General features: G+C 50.2%; 7 protein-coding genes across 7 annotated transcripts; 2 read left to right on the top strand and 5 right to left on the bottom strand.

Moving 5' to 3' along the window:
- Positions 1-792: 792 nt before the first annotated feature.
- DSM5745_10580 (SMI1/KNR4 family protein) lies at positions 793-2,298 on the bottom strand (the record flags this gene model as incomplete). Its single annotated transcript, XM_026752596.1, has 1 exon — positions 793-2,298. The coding sequence occupies one exon, from the start codon at positions 2,296-2,298 to the stop codon at positions 793-795; it is 1,506 nt and encodes a 501-aa protein (XP_026599039.1).
- Positions 2,299-4,111: 1,813 nt separating this feature from the next.
- DSM5745_10579 (proline-rich nuclear receptor coactivator motif-containing protein) lies at positions 4,112-5,512 on the bottom strand (the record flags this gene model as incomplete). The annotated part of the gene is made up of 1 exon (XM_026752595.1): positions 4,112-5,512. One exon carries the CDS (start codon positions 5,510-5,512, stop codon positions 4,112-4,114), a length of 1,401 nt encoding a protein of 466 aa, XP_026599038.1.
- An 863-nt stretch (positions 5,513-6,375) lies between these two features.
- Positions 6,376-6,920, top strand: DSM5745_10578 (SCF ubiquitin ligase complex subunit HRT1; the record flags this gene model as incomplete). The annotated part of the gene is made up of 4 exons (XM_026752594.1): positions 6,376-6,477; positions 6,544-6,622; positions 6,698-6,768; positions 6,822-6,920. 4 exons carry the CDS (start codon positions 6,376-6,378, stop codon positions 6,918-6,920), a joined length of 351 nt encoding a protein of 116 aa, XP_026599037.1.
- Positions 6,921-7,865: 945 nt separating this feature from the next.
- Positions 7,866-9,038, bottom strand: DSM5745_10577 (homoserine kinase; the record flags this gene model as incomplete). The annotated part of the gene is made up of 3 exons (XM_026752593.1): positions 7,866-8,207; positions 8,263-8,561; positions 8,612-9,038. The coding sequence occupies 3 exons, from the start codon at positions 9,036-9,038 to the stop codon at positions 7,866-7,868; spliced, it is 1,068 nt and encodes a 355-aa protein (XP_026599036.1).
- Positions 9,039-10,738: 1,700 nt separating this feature from the next.
- DSM5745_10576 (magnesium transporter CorA family protein) lies at positions 10,739-15,143 on the top strand (the record flags this gene model as incomplete). The annotated part of the gene is made up of 5 exons (XM_026752592.1): positions 10,739-12,126; positions 12,194-12,767; positions 12,959-13,151; positions 13,278-14,462; positions 14,512-15,143. 5 exons carry the CDS (start codon positions 10,739-10,741, stop codon positions 15,141-15,143), a joined length of 3,972 nt encoding a protein of 1,323 aa, XP_026599035.1.
- Positions 15,144-15,582: 439 nt separating this feature from the next.
- Positions 15,583-16,980, bottom strand: DSM5745_10575 (splicing factor ESS-2 family protein; the record flags this gene model as incomplete). The annotated part of the gene is made up of 1 exon (XM_026752591.1): positions 15,583-16,980. One exon carries the CDS (start codon positions 16,978-16,980, stop codon positions 15,583-15,585), a length of 1,398 nt encoding a protein of 465 aa, XP_026599034.1.
- A 737-nt stretch (positions 16,981-17,717) lies between these two features.
- On the bottom strand, positions 17,718-20,182 carry DSM5745_10574 (uncharacterized protein; the record flags this gene model as incomplete). The annotated part of the gene is made up of 2 exons (XM_026752590.1): positions 17,718-19,639; positions 19,741-20,182. 2 exons carry the CDS (start codon positions 20,180-20,182, stop codon positions 17,718-17,720), a joined length of 2,364 nt encoding a protein of 787 aa, XP_026599033.1.
- Positions 20,183-22,802: the final 2,620 nt, after the last annotated feature.

Here is a 22,802-nt window from a genome sequence, read left to right as displayed (position 1 = left end):
CAGTTACTCAATCCCAGTAACAAGAATCTGATTGGTCTCAAGACATGTTTGTCTCGAGGAGAGACTGCTACTGGGTTAACCAGCAGCCTACCTAGATACCATTGCCCGTTGCCTGCACGCAAATGGCCCGTCAAAACAGAAAATCACCGACATATCGCAAGTTCTCTAAATGACAGTGAGGAAGACTCTCAGGCTTGTAGACATAGTCACCGAGACTTACACTGCATGCGATTTCCACCATTGGACAACGGCGTCTCAGGGTCATAAACATTATAGATCTAACGTGCTGCTAAGACAACATAAACTGGTTAGAGTCTGTGTAGGCGCTTAGTGTCCTGGGCCGCGATATGCATCGTAAATTACTAGCAATATGGGAACAAGTTAAGCTACGAAACCCTTCGAAGGTATTATGCCTGCTAAGCATTCTAGAAGAAAATCCTTAACAGCGAGTCTAAGGTAGCAGCTGTAAGACAACAGTTAGAAACAAAGGACTAAACAACTACCTAGTACTGCATGATCGTAGAGATAAAGTTACACGGAATGTAGGAGAACAGCACATCAAGCCGAAGACCACAACGGGCGCCGAGCATGATCACTGGGAAACACAACAATGGTGGGAATTTATACAAGGTTATCGAAAAAGAGAATCTTGAAGGACCCCGTGGTTTCACCGATTGCGCCGGATACACTTCAGCTGATTATAGAATGAACCCCCCCTGCAATAACAGTGAAATGAAGCTGTTCATGATATGCAGACCCAAAATATAAAGAGAACACACATACAACCACGGCTTAGATGGCGACATTCTTCATTTCGCCCAGGACCTCGTTATCCAAGCCAGGCGTGGAAACTCCCTGGTCCGACTCGCATTGTTGCAGCTTTTCGGAGTCCGCGTTGCTTGCCGGCGGCTGCTCTTCGAACCCCTCATTCTCCTTCCCGGACGCTTGAGGAGGCACGACCTCTAGTAGGTCTTCAGCCCGAGGATCTTTTGTGCCAGAATTGCTGTTGTCTTCCACAGGTTCGCTTCCAGCACCTCCGTGGACTGGACTCGAAACCTCCTCCGTAACTCGGGCGAGTGGACTAGATATACCAAACTGCGTCTTGGGGCTTTGGGCAGAGCCGCGATTAGGAAACCGGTGTGGTGACCTTCCACGTTCTTCACTAGGCCCCGGGCTCCCGTAAGGCGACTCCTTTCCTGATCTGCTGCCGGTGTTGAGACCCAAACCGGCCGGAGCCTTGCGGCGAGGTGCCTTCCTGCCGTATTTTTGATCTGTCCTCCAACGCATGATTTCTAGGTAGGGAGGCTCCACATTCTGAGCCTTGAACTCCAGGAGCTTCAGCTCGTTCGAATCCTCGTCTACCACAGCCTTCCCACTGCAGAGGTCGTCCGAGAAAACGGCGAGAAAAGCGGCCCAGGACCGGGCGATCACATACTTACAATCGTAGTCTCGACCAAAAATAATGACCTGGCCCCATTTCCCCGCGGGTCCTGGAGCTAGATCGATCGCGATGCAGTTACCACCCCAGTCACGAGCAAGCGGAATCCAAGCGGGATGGGCATAGGCCTTTTGAACTGCGCCAGGAGGTTGTGAATCCTGTCGTTCGAGCAAGTCCTGTCTCCACATTGGGTTTGACGCCTGGGCGGGTGGTGGAGCGGAGGATGAGCTGGCCGTAGCTTTTGGAATGGGAGCATTGACCATGGCCGGGGAAGCGAGAAACTCCTCGTTCACCGTCCTCCAATTCTTCCACTCCTGGACAATTTCCTCACAGTCAAGAAGCATGCAGCCGAAAATAATACCAGTAGGCAGACCCGGCCGCTCCTGACCATCGTGATTCATCAGGGATTCCCGAACTTCCAATGGTAGGCTGCAGTCTAGTTCATGTTCTAGCTCGTTGATATCATTCTGAGTACACCCCTCGCAAAGATTGTCAAAGAGTTCCTCATAATGGTTCTCTAACCAGCGCTCTATCTTCTTCCACGAATGGGTCACGGGGGGAGGAGGTGGCGCCCCATCATGGAAGCTTTGCATTTGAATCTCCGGAACCCCCTCCGCTCCGTGATCTGCGGACCGTCGGGCTTGAGAAGACATCGATCGCATCCCAGGCGAATAAGGCCGACTCGGAGAACTGACTCCGTTCGTTTGCTCGTCCTCGTAGGGGTTGGTAAGATCCGGTCGGGACTCGATGGCGCTTGTCGCGATGGATGTGAGAGGCTCATGCCGGCTTTGACTGAGCGGTACATGTCTACCTGTTCGATAAGGAGAGTCGTGGGACGCGTGCCGGTCGTAGGAAGTCATCGTGTGCCAAAATGAGCGCCATGCCGAGCCGAAGCTGTCACCGGAGAACAAGGCATTAGAATTGATAAACAGCATAGAAAGAAACCAGCCAATTTGCGAGATACTCACGGGTTTGACATGGTGGTAGATTAACAGGAGAAGGCGAGCGACAGTAAACACAAAAGGGTTCACTTTCAACTTCTTATGCAAAGCGCCTGCGGATCATTGGATAATGAGTATACAAGAAGGGGTAGAAGATGACAGGCGGCTAGAAGACCGAAGAAAGGGAGGATCGAAGGCTTGACGGGGACCGGAAGATGGATACAAGGACTGAGAAAAAGAGTGTGCTAAAATTGCAGTTGACTGCTTCTTTAGAGGAGAGAGAGTAGGGAGTGAGGAGGTGGTTCCAGGACGGAGAGGGGAGAGGAAAAGAGAAGTTAAAGAAGTGTTGGGCTGGAATGGGATGCGATAGAAATGATGTCGGCTTGCACTCAGAAAAGAGAGGTGGGAAAAGAACACAGTCAAGCAGCGATGATCAATGCCTCTTCTTCCGCCTTGTCAGGTCTCCTGGGCTTAATTCTACTCTGTGGTGTACGGAGCAATTATTATAACGGTCCTTCTGCTTGATGATTTAATTTTATTCTCTTCCCTTTACTTAACCCCTGGGAAGGAGCCCCGGCACTGGATCTCTCCACAGCTCTCGCCGCCGTTTCGCTCTACGTAGTCCGTACCCCCGAGGTAAGTCTAAAATCTAGAGTAGATACCGCATCCTCGAGATCCTCACTCCTGAGTAGATGAATAATAATATTATCACGCTTAATTGATTTGTTCAGTTTAGGTTAGCAACCCCAGGAGCGGGTAACCTCGAAGTCGTCCTGTGTCACTATCACTACTGAATGCCGAGTGCAACTCTGCTTTTCAAACGGAAACATACGCATTCCTGCCTTCCTGCCCACAGATAGCTATCTGTGCCAACGGGCGCAGCATGATCTCGAGAATAATGCATCTAGAATTGCTGCCGTCTTTATCAGTAATTGCACTGAGGAAGTATTTTCTGTGTTTGTTACAATAGCTGAGTAGAAGCTTGCGGAGAAGAATGGGCTATAATAAGTGTGAAAGATACGATAGAGGGTTGGTTAAAGCTCAACTTGAACAACCTGAAAATAGGCGGTCGAAGCATGCAGAAGTCACAAAAAGACAATGAAAACAATCAATACCATAGGCCAAACACGCCTACTGCCACGGGGGCTTCCAGAGCAGCGGCAAGTGGTTGGGGCTGTAGGAGGCGAGGTATATCGGAAGGGCAACGAAACATAAATCAACGAGTGTGGCGTCGTACTAGGACGGCAGAGTAGAGGTAAGAATAGAGGGAACCGGGAGCCAAAAAGAGACGCCACGGAGGAGTAGGAAATGGACTCGATAATATCCACGCACAAAATATGTCCTTGAAACAACGCTCAAAACATAACCGGACTCCAGGCCTGATGCAACCAGGGGTATACATGCGTTCCTCGTTGACGAACTAAGCAACCTCGCCAAGCAATAATCCAGCCGCTAGTAAGATCACCCGAACCAAAACATCGGAACCCTGTCGCAAAAGACACCGATGGATCTAGCTACTGGAGGAGTAGTAACAAAGGAGAAAGCATTGGGACGCAGGACGACGGAATTCAGAACAACTCAGATAGAATGATAGATTATCGACATGTAGGAACTCCGAAACGTGTACGTAAAGGAAAGGATGATTGCTCACCGCAATCGTGGCGATGCCACATAATATCGGAAGAAGAGCTGCGTGGACGACATGACCAGTGATGAAGCATGATTAATGTTGCTATGCAAGCGAGCTCTGAATGCCACTCGATGGGATACTTGAATTGACATCAAGCTTCAGTATCCGCCGCAAATCATCCTCCATCTTCTTCGTGTCAACGGTAGGGGAGTTTGCATTGACTGGAAGGTTCTGGAAAGCAGGTTTAGAATCGAGAGTAGGATAGTCGTTTGAATGCTGCTGATGAGCTGACAATTTGGAAGAAGGATAGGTCAGGGATGGTGAGCCGTATAATTGTCTTGGAGTTTTTGTTGTATTTCCCGGGTTGGAAGCAAGTACCCCGTTTCCTAAGGTAGTAGGGTCCGGGAGATGCTGACGCTGCGGGGAATTAAGGTTAACATGGTGAGGGCCTGAGCGTGTACTGAACCCAGATGGAGGCGGTCCTTTGCTTGGCGGTTCGCCACAAGAGGCCATGACCGGCGGGCCTGAACTAGTTCTTAAGGGAGTAGCAAAATGCGGCACCATCGGACTCAGGATTGGCCGCTCTTGCTTTTGGCTGAAGTGGTCATGGTTCAACTGGGAGATAGACGATGGCCGTTGCGGACGAGGGTTGAGTAGTAAGATTTTCAGCGCTTCCGTCTTAGCCTTTCGTTGGTTCTCATCAAGGTCCTGCAAATTTGGTGACGGAGAGCTAGCCGATCGTAGAGCATTCATACGATCCTTGTAAGACGGCGCGAAAGAAGGCCCGATCTGAGCTTGATTAGAATCTGAGCCTCCTATTTCTAGTGTGAACATTCCACTAGTATCATTATTGAATTTGCGTTGGTGAATTGCCTTGGAGTCGGTTTGTGGTGATCTAACACGAGGACTCTCTTCAGGATTTTGCTGAGCTGGGGCCTTCCTAGCTTCGACAGCAGCTTTGAAAAGAAAGTCTAGTGGCGTGGACTCTCGTTGTTCCTGTGAAACATGCGGGCGCAATTTGGGCTTCGAAGGAGTATTCTCGAAATCAGCATCAGCATCAAGATGGTCGCTATCTTGTTCCAGCGTAGGTGCAAGATCAGATTCCGGAAATGACTCGGAGAAAAAACTAGGTATTGGTAGAGCTGAGGGCGCAGGCGATGCGTGGAAGGTCGGACCAGCATAATGCGTATCCTTCAACTGAGGAGTGGCGATGATGTTATTTGATTGCGACGACGTATGGCGATGGCCGGACCTGCTAACGGGGGACGTTTTAGATCCATCATGGGGCTTTCTAGCAGATCTAGATCCCTTTTTCTTCGAAAAGGCGATAGTGCCTGAAGAATCAGTTGCGGCTTCTCTGGGGCTGACGGCCCTAGGTGGCGATGATGGAGGTGTTGCGAGTGTCGATACATGCCCGGCCGAGGGAGTTGTGAATCTCTTCTGATTGCGGCGATTGTTTCGAGGACCCTTAGGCGTTAATGGTGTGGGAGATTGGGTCGACATTGCGACAGGTCGGCTTAATAAATAAACAGCCTTATTTCAAAGATGGATGACGCAGCAGAAGAGGAACTCCGAAACAGAAAACGATAATAGGAATAGTAGTGACACACGGAGCAGTAAAAGATTAGAAGCAACTTTCCGGTAGCCCGTACCGAAGGAATACTTCAACGCTGAAATACTACCAGGAGATGCCGAATCCTAGCAACTGTGTGATGATAGCGGCTAATGGAAGGGAAGCGGTTCGGTCTAATTAAACGATCGAGGAATGGCTGATGAACGGATGGGAGGTCGTAAAGACAGTTGCATGTATGATATGTGAACAACAAGGCGGTTGGGTAGAAAGAGGCGTCGAGGCATTATTGTATAACTATTGGCGACATGGTGAATGGGTAAGTCCAATAAAGTCAGGAAGAATTGGAAGTCTTACGCAGTCAGTTTGAGGCTGGGCCGGGTTGGGGTTGATCAGTCGGGCGGGGATCTGGCTAGTATGACTAAGTCATTATTGCACGCCACTTCAACCATTCGCAGTTCAAGGTTGATCGGGAAGCTGTCACGAGCCCCCGATTCAACATTGCAAACAAGACAAACCTAGGCCAGGTACCTTCTGCAAGAGCCTTGATCAGAAGCCTTCTGTCCTGCTTCCACAACATAACTAAAGCTTCACAAGGTATCTAAGCTTGCCATCCGCCGCTCAAAATATTTATCTCAGGCTTCTAACTAACGCGCATTGATAGGTCCCATCCGTTACTGGTGACCCCGCGGTTCCGATAACACGCTCCGGATTACTACGTAATCCGTCCGCCTCATTCTGCCTCTCCCCATTTTCCACTCCAAGGGTCTCGATATTGACTGGATTTGTTTACAAAATGGCGGACGTTGAAATGAAGGAGGCTTCGTCCTCCAAAGCAAAGGCCATATCCAAGGCAGAGGGATCCAGCGACGGCAAGAAGAAGTTTGAGGTCAAGAAGGTACAATCACGCTGCATCACCTGCAATCCATTGGAGGAATGGTCTTGCTGATTTATATTTCACTAGTGGAATGCCGTTGCCCTATGGGCGTGGGATATTGTTGTTGATAACTGTGCTATTTGCCGTAACCACATCATGGATCTTTGTATGTTGGAACCACGCCTGCACACTTGACCGCTTGGCCGCTTGAGCGTCTGCAGAACTAATATCTTTGGCACAGGCATTGAGTGTCAAGCAAACCAAGGCTCGTCCACTACAGAGGAGTGCACAGTTGCCTGGGGAATCTGCAATGTTGGTGCTGCCCAGGGAACATTGATTTTAACTGCTGACTGACAATGAACTAGCACGCATTCCATTTTCACTGCATCTCTCGCTGGCTGAAGACACGCCAGGTGTGCCCTCTTGATAACAAAGACTGGGAGTTCCAGAAATATGGCCGGTAAATACTTACATTTCAGGGTTGAGGAGGAGGCAGTCTGCTGTGCAGCTAAATGTTCTTGGGGCGGCGTTCACGGTCATTGCTTTTTTTTTCTTTCAGTAATTTGAATCCCTTTATACAATCTCGATCGGAAGCATTGGACATGTAGACATGAAAATATGATGCTGTTCCAAAAAAAAAAAGCCTCCATGCATCTTACGCGACTTTGACTCCATCTACAACAACTCCTGCACCGCCAGCGAACGGTACCAGCCAATTTTCGGGATGTTTATTGTAAAAAGGCCATGGAGGAATAACGATGAGTCCGGTTACGAGAGTACCGGCCAGACCGGCCCAGAGCGTTAGATGGATATCTTGCAAGACGTAACCGACGAAGAAAGCGGCCACCTTGATAACATCAACCGCAGTTAGTAAGGCACGTTATACTGATGAACAAAAAAAAGATGTTATGAACTCACGCCTGAGATCACCAAAAGCGCCGTAGATAGAAGTTCAGTAATTTGCTGTCCATGGAAGTCCTGCACAAGCAGAAGTGGCCAGGTTAGCGTTGGAGTCATAATGATAAAAGGACAGCGTCCAGCGCCAAAGGGCCTACGACTGACAATTTGACCCTCGAAGGCATTTTGGATAGGCACTAGTATATCATCCATAACGGAGAGATTGGCATCAAATGAGGGCGATTTCGTTTACCGGTGGCTCTGATGATGATGGTGGTTGCGGCTCCCCGTGAAGATACCTCGTCCTGATAACCATCCAGTCTTATCGATAGGGCGCCTTGGCATTATTGATATTCACTCCCATGCATGTACTCTCTAGAGGCCCTTGATATGATTGCTGTGATGTTGTTTCTTCAGTAGCATGTCGAACGCTGGTAGTGATTTTGAGAATACACATGATAGAACTCTATACGACCCAGTATCTATGGCTGAAAAAAAGTCATTATGATGGTTCAGTGCTGCACTATGGCCCCATCATGAGCAGGTTCAAGAAGCTTCCACTGGCAGGAGATGTTCTGCGAAGTAAAACGAGCAATGATGAGTTCCGCAATCTCGGAGAATCTATCGGTGGCCAACGCCAGAATAGTCGGTCCGGCTCCAGACAAGCAGATTCCGAGAAGACCAGGCTGTGTGCTTGGCGTCATAGAACGGAGAATCTCTGTAAGGCCAGGGATGAGTGTCTGACGGTAAGGCTGGTGGACCTTGTCCTGCATAGCCAGATAGATCATATCTGGATCAGGCGGGGAGGAGCCCAAGGCTGCTGGAAGTAGAGCAGCTCGTTGCAGATTGAAGACCTGGAGGGTTTGATGGTTAGACATGCCTAGGCGAAAAGCAGACGGATAGACCTACCACGTCAGCGCGTGAATAGCTTGTAGGTAGGACGTTTCGAGCATTGGCAGTGGGCACCACAAAGTCAGGAATGATGGCAATTGCTTTGATTTCCTTGGCCCAGTGGAACTTCCTGTAATGACCGATCCCGAGAGGCGGCTCTGGTGGTTGTTTACCCGTGTCGATGCCACCAGCTGGGGCGGGAAGCACTTCACTGAGAGGAATCTCCTTGCGTGCTACGTCTTCCGGCTTCAGCTCATTTAGGTATGTTCCGACAAAACCTCCAAATAGCGAAGCAGCGACGTTATCCGGATGACGCTCTGTTCACGGGTTAGCGTGCTGGAGCGTCTATGCATGACCAATGACTTACCAATCATCAAGCAGTAGTCAAGCAGTCGATCCTTGCTTAGCCCAAGCTGACCTACTTCGTTTCCCAGCATGACACCCGCAACCACTGCGGTTCCTGATGAACCAAGACCCCGACCCAGCGGGATGGGATTTACGATGTGAACCCGGGTCTCAACAGGGAATGCTCTCTGGTCATGGCATCTAAGTACGTACAGGGCTACACGTGTGATCAAGTTGACCTCCGGGTCCAGACTGATGTTCTCGGAGCTGTTGCTCTGGTCGTCATATGTGATAGCACAGTTGAGTGGCTGTTGCGACGACGTCTTTGATGAGTCGATGATCACCTTTAGCTCGAGGTAGAGAGACAATGCCAGTCCAATGACATCGAAGCCAGGACCGATGTTTGCGGACGAGCAGGGAGTCCGAATGACAAACGATTTCGAAGACATGCGGGGAAATGATTCGGAGTTGGAGGGGCAAGAAAGATGGCGGGAGTGAGGAAACAAGACACAAGAGGAAGTCAATGCTGGACCAATCGCTGACCGGGTAGGGAAATTGCTTTTGCGAGAAGATGCGTCGTCTCCTGTGCTACCTCAAGTGATCTGGCGCGATTATGGGGTTGATATGCGATCGGGAGCTATGACTACTATGACTTGGCACACCGAAAAATTGAAAAAAATCCATCGGACTCAGGCCGACTTCGGGGCACGCCGAGGATGCAAATAATAATTGCAAAATAAAATAATGAATGCCCTGGGAGGCGGGATCTTTGGTCTCACAGCCAAGGCGACACTTTATATTTTCTGCATCATCAAAGTTGATCCATTTTTTCTGCGAACAAATGATTATTGACCTGTTTCAGATAGGGTGTTCGTATACGAACTTCCATCAGATAGGGAGCGTTTGATATCATGGTCTGGCCTGAGCCGCCTGACTCTTGAGCTCATGCAACATCCATGATCAAATTGATCAATTGTTGCCTTTGGCACGTTGGGAAATTACTCCGTCCGGCCAAAGAAACTCTACTTTGTAGACGTACACAAGTGCCTTGAATGCTCAGAATGGTGCGACAATGTCAGCAGAGCTTCAATTTTTTGAAGATAATTATAGACCTTGGGGGAGTGGTGCTCAGATGGATCAAAGACGGCTCTCCCTTGTTGGGTGCCCATTTTAACATCATTGGTAGCCAACCACTCGGCAGTTTCGGAGGCTCTGACCGTGACACTAATCCTAGCTCTTTATGCTTTAATCCCTCAATGCAGAAATCTCTGCCCGCTACGCCCCTCTTTTTAGGTGCTTTTTCCTTGATTCCTTCGCTCTCTGACATATCTTCTATTCTACTTGCTTGCATATACAGACTCTCTTCCACTTGAGTTTGTGATTTCATCCTGCTCTTCCAGAACAACTCTTTTGAGTTACATTTTCAGCACGAACTTTCTTTATTGCACGGGGTTGTGGCAATAATACCTAGCTTTGCCTATCACCCTCTCTACTACCGTACTTACGGAGTAGCTGAATCCTGAACCTCACCTAGGATCCTCAAGGTTTCCTCCCAGCTTGACAACCCACACCTATACTCGAGACCAGAGCGGATACTTCAGTCAGCCCTAGAAGTCCGGAAATCGACTGGTTGACATTTGTTTTGATATTATCAAGCCACCATCGGTTACGTCAAACGAACAATTCTGCGGTGAACTGATCGTAGAATTCGCCTCGAGGAGTCTTTCCTGACGAAACCTCCCCGCTGCAACAACGGAGCGCCAGCGCTCCTTTCCACTTCACTCAGTCAAGTTGGCGGGACTTCGCTACTCTCAGTCCTCTTTCTTGCACCCTCTCCTGGGCCCCAAGTTCAGGGTCTTCTGCGGGGGAGACACCAGACCCCCCTAACTAGGCTTTCGTCAACACCTCGAATCTGGCACACGGACGCGCATCGGTAATGCCAGGCCCTTGCGAGGGGTCTGGCTAATGGATGGAGGAGCAACAATTCCGGGACTAGTTAACTCATCCTCGTTCTTTTGATTGGACACTGGACACGATACACCAATACTGGCGACTGTCGACAACATTAATAGTTTGTGAACAGCCTGCGCAGGCGCAGCGGCAATCTTTATCACGTACCCATTACCCTCTCACGGCAAATCACTTGAAAATGTCCGAGTCCGCCAAATCAGAGAAGTACATGGACCTTACCAGGTTCAGCACCCCGGTGCCTGAACTAGATGACCATCGATATCACTTGGATAATCAGCCTCGCATCGAAGCGACGCCAGATGTGGCACTGAGCCGTCAAAATACAGCCCAGCAGGGTATAATGGACGTACCACAGCGCCCTGACCTACTGCAAATTCAAGATGTTTACAGGGACTCTGGGCCATTCTCACGGGACTTTGAGCAAGCAATACTGGATGATGATCGATCCGCGAATGATTTGAACGCTATGGGACGCCGCATTTCCGTTGATCCCGCTGGAAATGCGCGCCACGGTCGGACATATAGTCGTACGCATCAAGACGTTGGAAACAGGTCGCGGGAAAGTTCGGTTTCGGCCAGATCATCGTCGCCGCCCAATTCCGTCGACGCCTTTGCAGACCCCCGTCGCCGTGAGCGCGCAAATACCCTAGAAAGCCATGGACCCCCTGATCTCGAGGCCATTCTCCAGCGCACCGTCTCCGGAGGCACAAGACGACCGACTTTCAGCAATGCTAGTGTCATTCGACCACAACCAGGCGACCTAGATTCCCCAGAAGACACATGCGTGCCGCCGTTCGAAGAACCTGGAAGGATTCCGGTCATCGACTACGAAGAATTGGAGGAGTTTGTAGCTTTGAATCAGAAGGCGAAACTGCCAATCAACCGGCGCAATCATAGCGTCAGTTCACAAGACAAATACTCGCGAATTTTCCATGACCTTCGTCCTAGCGCCGAAGTCACTAATGAGATTGATGAGAAGCGCTCCTCAAGGGTTGATTTTTCATCTGAGGTTTCGACGCCGCCCAAGTTAAACGAAAAGATCTTCGACCAAGCGAACGAGAGGGAGCTCTTGGATAAATTGAAGAACGAGAATGAGCCGACTCGGTTTGGCTTCTTCTCCTCTGAATCACAGAGCACCGTGCACGCAGCGGAATTAGGAGACCTTGTCCTACCTGGGGACACTTTTCGAGATCTCTTCCAGCTTGGACCAGATGGCGGTGTTTGGTGGCTGGACGTTCTGAATCCAACCGAGGCAGAAGTGAGCGCAATCTCAAGGGCGTTTTCTATTCACCCTTTGACAACAGAAGATATTCTGACTCAGGAATCGCGTGAGAAAGTTGAACTTTTCAAGCAGTATTATTTTGTCTGTTTCCGGACATTCTACCAACTTGACAAGACTAGTGAACAGTTTATGGACCCCGTGAACTTTTACATGGTTGTCTTCCGCGATGGTGTTCTGTCTTTCTCATTTACCGAGAACCCTCACGCCGCAAATGTCCGGAAAAGAATTGGAAAGCTTCGCGATTACGTATCGCTCAGCAGTGATTGGATCTGTTATGCTATGATGTAAGTTGGCCCTTATAGACCTTGTATTGGCTACAGGCACGAACGTTGATGCTGATTGTATATAAAGCGACGACATTGTGGATAGTTTTGGCCCTGCGATTCGGGAAATCGAGATTGAAACCGAGGCAATCGAAGACTTGGTGTTCATTGCGCGCATGGACGACTTCGAATCATTCTTACCTCGCATTGGAAATTTGCGGAAAAAGGTCATGAGCTTGATGCGCCTCTTGGGCGGTAAAGCTGATGTCATTCGCGGTTTCTCGAAGCGCTGCAACGAGCAATACTCTGTAACCCCTCGTGGTGACATTGGGCTTTACTTGGGTGATATTCAGGACCACGTTGTGACCATGATGTCTAACTTGGCGCATTTTGAGAAGATGCTCAGTCGGTCTCATACCAACTATCTTGCTCAGTTGAACGTGACAAACCTGGTTCTAGGGAACCACGCCAACAAGGTTTTGAGTAAGGTGACGCTTATCGCTACAATACTAGTCCCGATGAACCTTATTTGCGGTTTGTTCGGAATGAATGTTCAGGTGCCCGGGCAAGATGTGCCAGGATATGGATGGTTCTTTGGCATTATCGGGGTCCTTGCTGCGGTGGTTGTTATAAGTGGCCTAGCTGCGAGGTTTTATAAGCTTGTATAAGGGAGGCAGGCTGTTGGCAGGTTATACATTGGTTGATGTTGGCATATATTTCCTGTTCTTGTCCTTGAATTCTGGTGATTTGAGGATTATCTAGTTTGTATATTACACATCTTTGGAATAGGTTGTACGCAAAAGGCCGCATCTTTTCGCCGTACCCTACTCTCCGTACGTGCTATTTTTGGCAGTGGAGACGTGGCGGTGCAGACTTACGGAGCATCAGTCTGTGGCAGAGTGTCCAGGCAGAAAAGATTCCATGCTCAGATCATCGGGCGCGAGGTAAAGGTTGGATATGGACCATGGTGTCACTCTGCTCGGTCAGAGATGATACTCCTGCATATTCCAGCTTGATAGTCCAATTGCGCTTGCCTAGAGCCCCGTGTATGGCTTGGTTTCTCCCCCATCCACCTCCGCCTTCACGAATCGGTTGTTCCGCTCGGTCGTGAGAGGGGAACCGTCGCTATCCCACACCATTTGACCATCTATACGTGCTACTGATGGCCCAAGGCCGGGCTGGAGCATTTAAACGTCCTATGCGACGGAGGTCCGCGCACCGACAACGCCGCCTTGGTGCGACAGTGAGCCTCACTATCCTCTTCGCACTACTTTTCATCGCCATCTGTCCCGCGTTTGTTACTGGCACAGATCCTGGACACCTTCCTTCAGAAAATGGGCTTGACCATTTGCTCGCTAAAGACGAGAATCGTGTGGACTTTCCTTATCTTCTTCGCTCGTTCAACGGCCTGTTCATAGATCGCGACGATGTGAGTAGCGCTGGACATGCGCGGGGCTTGGATATTGTGAGTCGGGCGTCTGATGACAGACGCTCACTTGAGAACAATAGATTTGAGACGAGGGAGATTTTGATGGGCGAGCTTCAGCAATGGTCGTTTTCGCCAGGCTCTGCGGCCAGCAACAGCTCTAGCACGCGAAGCGGTAACAGTTCGAAACGCGCGACTACCACCGTCTATATCTCTCTCACGATCTGCTCGGGGCCGATACTCAACGAGTCGGTCTCAAACAGTTTCCAGAGATTACCTCAGTTGACTATTTATGCCTCGACTTCCGATTCCCTTCAGGACCCAGGGCCGCATCGTGGGGCCGATAGTGGCCAAGTCGTCTTTAACTCAACAGAGGGATATATGAGCGCGGCTATGACAGTGGAATCCCATCTATACATTGCTGTAGCCGCGCCAAAAAGTGGAAACTATTCCGGATCCTATTCTTATCAGATGGCGGCCTCCACGGATGCTTTCTTCCACAATGTCGATGATCAGGCTGATCCGCTTTCTTTTATTGATTCGGGTTCGGAGACGGCCCTTCTCACTACAGACAAGCCTGCCGATCAGATGCTCAGCGAGGCCCAGCAGACACAATGGGAAAACAACACCGTGGTCTACAAATTCTTTGTCAACAACGCGGATAGCGCCGTTGGATCTGGCTTATCGCGATCCTTTTGCGCCCTCGAGCAGCATTCAGAAGCCAGCAAGGGGCATAATGTACAAGCAGACATGTCCACGCGCAGCAGCCGTGGAGCCGACAGCCCCCTGGAGCAGTTCTACGTCACGGGCCTCAACCGCAGCGCGACCTATGTGGGCTCACTAGCACTGGGCAACTCAACTAATTCTGGGAATGGGATAATTGGTGGAGGAGGGAAGGTTTGGAAAGCGAAGGAGTTTTCCACGAAATCTGGTTTGTTCCTATACTTGCCGGTGAATATAAACACAACTAACAGAATAAGATGGCAATTGCGACGTGATCTACGACCTCAATTTCTGCTCAGATGTAGCCTACTCAGTCCCTTCCAATCCATCATTAAACATGTCCGACATCCGCACCAAGTACGACAACTACGCGGCCAACCTCTACAAAAACTTCAACTACTCCCTTCAACAGATTCAATGCAACACTTCCAACGAAACCATCTTCTCCATGGCCGTGGGGTGCCATGACTGCGCAGCCGCCTACAAATCCTGGCTCTGCGCCGTCACCATCCCTCGGTGTGATGACTACTCCAGCACGTCCAACAAGACCGCCGTCATGGTTCGCAACGCCGCCCAACCCTTTCCAAATGGCACCGAAATCGCCAATCAGACGCTCCGCGATAGCCCCGTCACCAAAGGCCCTAGAAACAGCGGGCTAATCGACAAAGAAATCAACCCTGGCCCATACAAGGAAGTTCTTCCCCACGTCAGTGTCTGCCATGAACTGGTGCGGAGCTGTCCTATGTCCCTTGGGTTCTCGTGTCCAAGCGGGAAATACTTGGCTTATGCGTACGATACCAGCGCGGCGCCAGGCCTGCGGGTACCTTGTCCTTCATGGACCGCTGTGATGGCGTGTTATATGATCGCGACTGTATTATGGCCTTCCTAGGGTAAAGTCTCATCACGTTTTGTGCTACGCCTTATGCATGAAGGCTCACATGCGCTACATATACCCCTCCCGTTTGTACTGTTACACTTCTCGCGGATAATCCTGATTTAGACCATGGTTCTGAGCGTATCCTTTAGTGTTATGACTTTAATTTTCAATGGTTGTTATTCGGAGCGACATACTTCGTAGGTACCTTGCGCTTTAAATCACGTGTCAATAATGTGGCGCTGGGCAGTATAGTATGCATATCAAACACAAAAATAATTACTCACTTTGTACCAAGTAAAATGTAATTTGTGTCCCTGGAATAATGAAATGATGGCAATGGTATCATAACTAATTCAGGATGTCGTCCGTGAAGCCAATCTTTGACGCCCCTTAGGATTCGGCTAGAACGCAAGCACAAAAAAAAAAAACAAGTTTGATGAAGCAAGCAGACTCACTTCTGCTTCCTCGGCGTCGGAGTCCACATATTCTTCAGCGCAGACGAGGATGACGGCATCTCCCGCTTAGGTGTCCCCATCCGGGATAGGAGCTTCTGGGCCGCGGGCGTAAGTGTTGTGGAGCCCGGGGTGCGAAGCCCAAATTCCAATCTCGGGCTGCTGGCAAAACGCGGCGTAACAGTGAGGGACGTTTTGGTGGTCTGGGCGGTCTTCTCGACACGCTTTGTGCGGGCCACGCGGTCGACCATGCGGTGGTGGAGATCCTCGCGACGGCGGTTTCGCTTAATCTCGAATGGGTTGGGTGTGGTGTCGCTGGCGCCTAGAATGCCGAGGTCATTGAATTCAGAGTCCGCCTCAGAGGCGGTTAGGAATGCAGTGGGTTCGGGCTCGGGTTCGTCTTCGTCGACGAAGGCGTAACCGTTTACTCGTGGTGTTTCGCCGCCGGTGTAGCCTGCTTCTGTCTCTGTTTGGCGTGGTCTGCCGGCGATGGCGTCTTGGATAGCTGATATTGATGGGGATGGCGGTACTGTGTTGCTGGCTTCTGAAGAAGATTCCTCGGCGAGCCTGGTATTCTGATATACTACCCGCTTTGGACCAGCGCGCGAAGCAGCTTCGGCTCTCTGCTGGATAGTTTCATACGAATCCTCGATGGACGAAGGCAGGAACATCAGCGAGTTTTCCGCCTGGGGTTTCCACCCGTCCGGTTTAGCAGGCCGGGCATCCAAGTCTGTCTTGAAGGCAACTCGCCTCTGCTGATCCGGGTCACCACCCTGAGCTTCAAGGCGTTTAGTTTCCCGCTGAGGATGCGTAATCTGCCGCGCAGCCGGAATCTTATTCTCACTCCAGAGCCAAGCATGTTTCTCACGACGCTTGGTGTTTTGCGTATCCAACAGCTTATTGAATGACTCATTGTCCTCGCTGGTGTATTTCGCCTGGAAATCAAGAAGGCCCATTTTCGAGACGTCCGGCCCCTTTTCCCTTTGTGTGGTATCCGTAGCTGCTGTTGTCGCCGATACAATGGAAATGGGTGTCTCCCCTCCCCAGCCTGCTGGGGTATCTCTAGGTGCACCGGCACTTCTAAAATGTGACGCCGTACTTCCGGAGTCAAGCTGTGGCCGAGAACGCCTAGGAGTCATTATCAAATCCGTAAGCTTCTTTCGTGAAGTCATAATCCATTCTTTGTCTTTTGAGTCCAGTGCTTCAAGGTACTCCTGTTTGACCTGGGACTCTAATAAGCCAGGGAAATAGTCTCGGGCGATAATATGCGACAGAGCATCGGTGTAAATATCTTCATCGAGAATGGTGGCAGGGCGTTTGATGCGCTTCGGCGGTGGAGGAGGCGGCATTAGGCTCATTCCGTTATCGCGTTTCGTAAGCACCTGCGAAGGAGGCATTTTGGAGTAGTTATGCGATTGTGCTTAGACTCTAAAGAAGAGCAAGATAAAGAAAGTCATACTATCTCGAGGCCATTGATGATGTGCGGCAGAATACCCTCACCGCCAGGGCGGTGTGTTTTGTTGAAGTGAGAGTCAAATGACATTATAGTAGTACGCCAGGATGAATAGCGTTGACGCTCGCGGCTCCACGCATGAGTGAAAAGAATCAACTCGGTACTTAGATTCCGTGACTTTCGAGTTCCCATCGAAGCACTAAAAGATGAAACGTGGCTGACCATTTCGATGATTCTATGTATAATGAAATAGTTCCAGGCCCGGGACACTCAGAGAAAACCAAAGCGAAAAGAAATCCGAATAATGACAGATATGAATATGTAGATAAGTCCTATGCAGCCCTTTTCCGGTCCACCCATGCACAAGAGAAACAAACACTATGTAATACCCCTTCATGTTTGAACCCTTTTTAGAAACAGCCGCTGAGAAATGCTAGGATAAATGCAACAAAAGATCTTCATAAACGACCATAAAAATGAGATATGACAATGAAATTCATCGCAAAAGATGGTGTAATAACTGATTGTATGGTGATTCATAAAGTCGTGGAGAAAGGTCTATGACCGGTTGCTGGAGGTTGAGGTCTTCTGATCAGAGAATATTATAGATCGAAGAATAATAAGAAAGCGAAAAACAGACGCATGGTTGCTGGGCCGAAGCAGAGTCCAGAGGTATGCGACTTATGAGTTTGCAGGTGAGGGAAGAGTCGGCGAAGGAAAAAGTGAGTAGGATGTTGTGCGACCTTTCTTTCGAAGTGCGCTCTTTGAAGGAAGTTCAGGTCTCATGGCCTTGCTCACCAAGGGAGCGGCCTCCACTTCAGAGGTAGATTTTGCGCGATCGTGAGGGTATACGCCCATCAGCTTGGTGGAATCGGTGCTGCCATTGCCATCCGGCCGAGACATGATTTGGGTTTCAAGTTCTCGTGCTAAGCTTTTAGTCTGCCGGTGATTAGACGAGCGGGAGGAATCGTTGCGCACTAACTCGGACTGTTCGCCAGGAAGCATAAGGTCTGAGGAGGAAAAGTCGCGGCTACTCGCCAGGCTATGTACCAATTCAGGCACGCTCGTAGTCGAAACGGACGATCGATGCTTCCGTACAATCGAGGCAGCACGGGATAAGATTAGGCTTTCTTGTGAGTTGTATTTGCTTATGGGGGAAAAGCTGCTCCGAGGAGAGACGGGCTGGTCTATAGCCTGAAGCCCGCTCTGTGAATAGAATGAGAAATGTCGATCTGATTCTCCATCAGTCGCGAGGTAATCCTCGTACAGAGCATCTTGGGGGATGTGTTTAGTCAAAGCTCCTGACAACATTGAGGAACTGACTGATTGGAAGAAGTCTCCATTCTTCTCTCCCTCATAGGCATTACCCGAAGGCGCTATGGCTAGGCGTGAGCTGGGCGCTGACTGCAAACAGCTGGAGTTCAAGTCAGGAGTGGACAGGTCCGACGTGCCAAGGCACCTTGAGTTAGACGAAGACACCGGGTGATGCGCTGACGAGGTAGCAGGATTGGAGGCGGTAATAGTGACTGCAACCCTATTCGATTCTTCGAACGAAGTCCGTGCCCAGTCAAAGTCCGAACTTGATTCCGCTGCGTGCTCGTAACAGTAGTCAATATCGTCATCCCAAGACTCGTAGATGGTCTCGTGGATGGTTTTATGAACCGATGGTTGCCTGCGAAGGGACGATTGAGCGCGGTGTTCGTCGACGGGCATGACCGCCCGATCTGCAAGATATTGAGGAAGAGTAGGCGACCCTAGTGCTTCCGTAAATTTTTTCGAGAGTTCCTTGGCCACGTCAATCGACAAGTGGGACTTTGGGGCGACAATGGCTTTGGGAGACACTTGGCTCCCAAGAGATGCCGGGTATTCTGATTGCTGAGATTGGGGACTATCATGCCAGTGCGTTGCTTCGTCCTCCTCCGGAACATCCTCCAATTCGGATGTCGGACTTGCGAGTGCTGACGCAGTTCTCGTTTCTCTATTATCATTGTCGACACCGGTGGTAATGGCATGACCTAGGCTTGACCGCATCATCTCCTCCAAATTGCGGCTCTTTGGTGAAATGTCGTGCGCCGAATCGTCATCCGCGTAGTAGGCATGTTCGGGGTATTGTTGCCGGGAGTCCAAGTCCAGAATCTCATCGATCACTCGACGCGAAGGCTCCGGTATCTCGGGAGAAGACGCCAATCTAGGCGAAGAAGCACGCGGTGGTGACGATGCAGCATCGCCGCGAGGATACCTTGGTACAGGCCGCGAAAAATTCTCGAACACCCGGGACTCTCGCAAAGGCCGATACTCTAAAACTTGTGGACTGGTAGATCTCGCCCCAGGGGAACGTGGTGGACTAATAGGCAACGGGCCCTCGTTAATGTCTTCGGGCACGCAGTGACAAAAATCTTCCGTTGAAAGGCTGCGCATTTGTATATCTTCTGCTCGAATGCCCTTCAGATTTGTGACGGGCTTTTGGGAAGCTCGAATGGCAGAAAATTCGGTAACCAGTTCATTCTCACGGGTCTTGCCCAGCGCCTCGAATTGAGCAGGGCTGGTATGAGTCAGGTGGTGGAAATCGAAGGGATCTGAGATCATGCGCTTCATATGCTCATCTATATCACGCCAATAAGAGACGGGTCATTCAAGGGTCGCCAGGAGGAGACACATATGCTTCTCCGCGAAGTTCCTGGGACTCTTTGGAAAAGAAACTTACGGCTGTCATTCGACCGTGACTTGCGACGGCTGAAATCGAAACGGGATTTATCGCGTTCTGCATCCTCTTCTTCGTCTAAGGGACCGACCATGGTGACCTTGCTTCCTTGACGGCGCAGAATGCGGCTTCCACGTAAGAAGAGTGACTTTGTTGTACTTTCATGCCGGTCGTGGCGCACGCCGGCTGCAGGAGTTATCCGGTCCTCATGCGCGAAGGGCATAGGGACGTTCTCGTTGGAGGCCATTGATGAGACCTGTGAACGGCGCGAAGAGGTGATAGAGGGAGTGGAAGTTGTGGTATTGCTTCGAGAACGGCCACTGAAGACGGATAGTCTTTTAGGGCTCTGGGTATGAGCGGTCGACCTTGACCGCATATGAACCGAATGATCGGGGGTGTCACTGCTGGATGCACCGGTGGAAGGACGGTCGAGATCCTGCGCCATTGGGCGAGGGGCTGAAACAGAGAAGTGAGGGCTCAATGGCATGGTGGAACAACGTCTGTACCACGCAGCACGCACACAAGGTGCAAATGAACGGGGACAATTTGAGGGTCTTCCTTAAGAGTCGGTCCAAATCTCGCGGAGCAAGGCCGGCTTTTAGTAGGGGCGGTTACGCCTTGGATGGGACTGACCGGGCCCTGGCCTGGACCATGGTAGGAGAATGAAAATGAGACAATGGGATTGTCGTGGGGGAGCTAAGTATATAGTGGGATAGGAGAACAGAAATAGGGACGAGAAGAAGATCAAAATTGGCGTGTGAAACTGAAGGAATGGAACGACGATTGTCACAGACGCAGCAGCGAGCGCAAAGTCGCGATCAGAAACAATTCGAATCTGGCGGAGGGAGCGCACTAGCGGCAGTGTGGGCTGGAAAGTATACTCTGGATCTTGAATGAGTGAACACAATGAAGCGAGATCTGGGACTGCAATGAGAAGAAATGAAAAGGAAAGTGTAGGAAAGAAGAGGCAGACAGACAAACAGGAAGACAATGTGGGATATTCCAGGATGAAGAGCACCGTGAGGGAATATTGTTGGAATAATAATAATTGCTGGAGAGGCAGGGGAAATAAAACTCCTATAGTCCAGCCTATAATATTAATAGAATACTGTAATTTCTTTAATTCTTAGTACTAATGTATGATATGCGTAAGGAATTATGGGGATGCTCCGAGGCTCCCACTCCAGCCTCCGACGCCGTCAACCACCTCCATTTCTTGTATACACACCCTACTCCAGTACTATCCTACCAGAATCATATCAAAACCCCTGCCAGCGCCACAGGATATCTTCCCAACATGTGCTAGGGAGGAGAAGCCAGGGACACGCGACGGCAAGCTCCTGCATGCGACGTACCTACATGAGTATGGTCTCAGGCGACAAGGGGGAGACGCCGATGCCGTGTGTACGGCGCAGGGACCATGAGAACCAGGAGCAATACGGTCCGGCGTTGGTGGTCGACTATTTAGTATTTGACGATTGTTATCATCAAGTTCCACGGTAGCGACGGCGTGCCCCGTAGGTTGAGCGCTGATCGATCCGATCCCACCTATCTATCTATTTATCCTGACAAGATAGGTAGACTAGGCGTTCTAACCATACAGTATAGAAGAAAAAGGAGACGGCAGGGATGTGACGTGGGAATCCGGCCCCAGCCTCAAGTGCGAATAAGCTAGGAAGTATCTAGTCGTACGGAGTAGTCGGGCTGGATGTGGCTACAAACCGTTGCATCGCGCTTGCTCCTTTGTTGTTGAAGAGTGGAGACTGAGAGTCAGAGAAGATGATCCTGTTCCAGACTCGTTTTGCATGATTGCATCCCACACTACACTGACAACCGATGAACCGAGTGCGGCAGGTATCGGCGGGTGGGTTCTGCCTCGTCTGGATCGCGTTTTCAGGAGAGTCGGAAAAGGAAAAAGCACGTTCTTTGGGTCGAAAATATGAAATGAGGTCGACCGAAGCGGGAAGCAGCGAACGAAGCTAGAAAGGAGATCGTTAGTCTGTTTTCTAGCGAGGAGAGGAGGCATCGAAAGCCTATGGAAGGCTCGCACTATCGGATTGTGTCACCTCAGGCAGAACGGGTCCCTGAGCATCAGGAGGCAGGAATCTTACGGAGTAGCTTGTTACAGCCTTCGAACTCCCTCTGTCGGAGACTCACAGTCCCCAGGTTGTCAACAAACAGGTGGACAGTGAACACTGAACACACTGAACAGTTGAGAAGACTGAATGAAACTGGAGCCCGAGGTCCGCCAAAAATAAGGAAGACGAGATGTCAACTCAACCCGAAAGTCAAATCCAGGAACAGTCAACGCTCTCCCCACATGGTTGAGCCCCGTGAGTGGCCGGCCACCGTGGCACCGATCCTGTGCCTTGGGCCGATGTCACGGCGCATCCTTCTTTCAGTTACCGTTGGTTACAAGCCTCTGGATCTCTTGGATGGGACAGTGATCGTCATGCCATCTCGAGAGTCGAGAGTCGAGAGTCAAAATACTCAATCTTGAATCATCGAAATCATATGGCAGTTATGAAGATGCATAGCATTACCTGATGGAGCTGAGGCGGGCACTTTGTGCTCGGCAGTTCATAGTTGATCCCCGTGGGATGAAGGCGCACAGTCTTGCTCCAGATTCACTACTGATTCAGAAATAGAACATGAGGCTTCAAGCAAACAGTAAACCCCAAACATCCTGGAGACAAATACATGCAGGATGACGCAGTGTCACCATTTATGCTGCCTGATCACACCGCCAGTACCTGCATTCAGCACGAGTGGCTTCTGTGACCCGTCACCTGCATCCAAAGCTATTGCTTTGTCTATTTCTTCGTGCCGTCCTGCTGGGTTCTTGAAGAGACGGTCGACAGATACCGACAACCGACTCACTCAAGACTCAAGAGTCAAGACTCGATAGTCCATTATAGCCCGAAGAATATTAAATTGTGTGGAATGTCAGACTCAGGCTTCGACTTGGGCCTCGGCCGGAATTTGATCGAAATATCCTGGTTGATCCACCCTGTTTCAGCGTGTCGCTCCATCACGATGGGGCGAGGTCTGGAATCTGGACATAG

This window comes from Aspergillus mulundensis, assembly GCF_003369625.1.
Source record: "Aspergillus mulundensis strain DSM 5745 chromosome Unknown scaffold_15, whole genome shotgun sequence".
NCBI lineage: Eukaryota > Fungi > Ascomycota > Eurotiomycetes > Eurotiales > Aspergillaceae > Aspergillus > Aspergillus mulundensis.
Note: the sequence above shows the minus strand (reverse complement) of the source record. Positions and strands in the feature narration are given on the sequence as shown.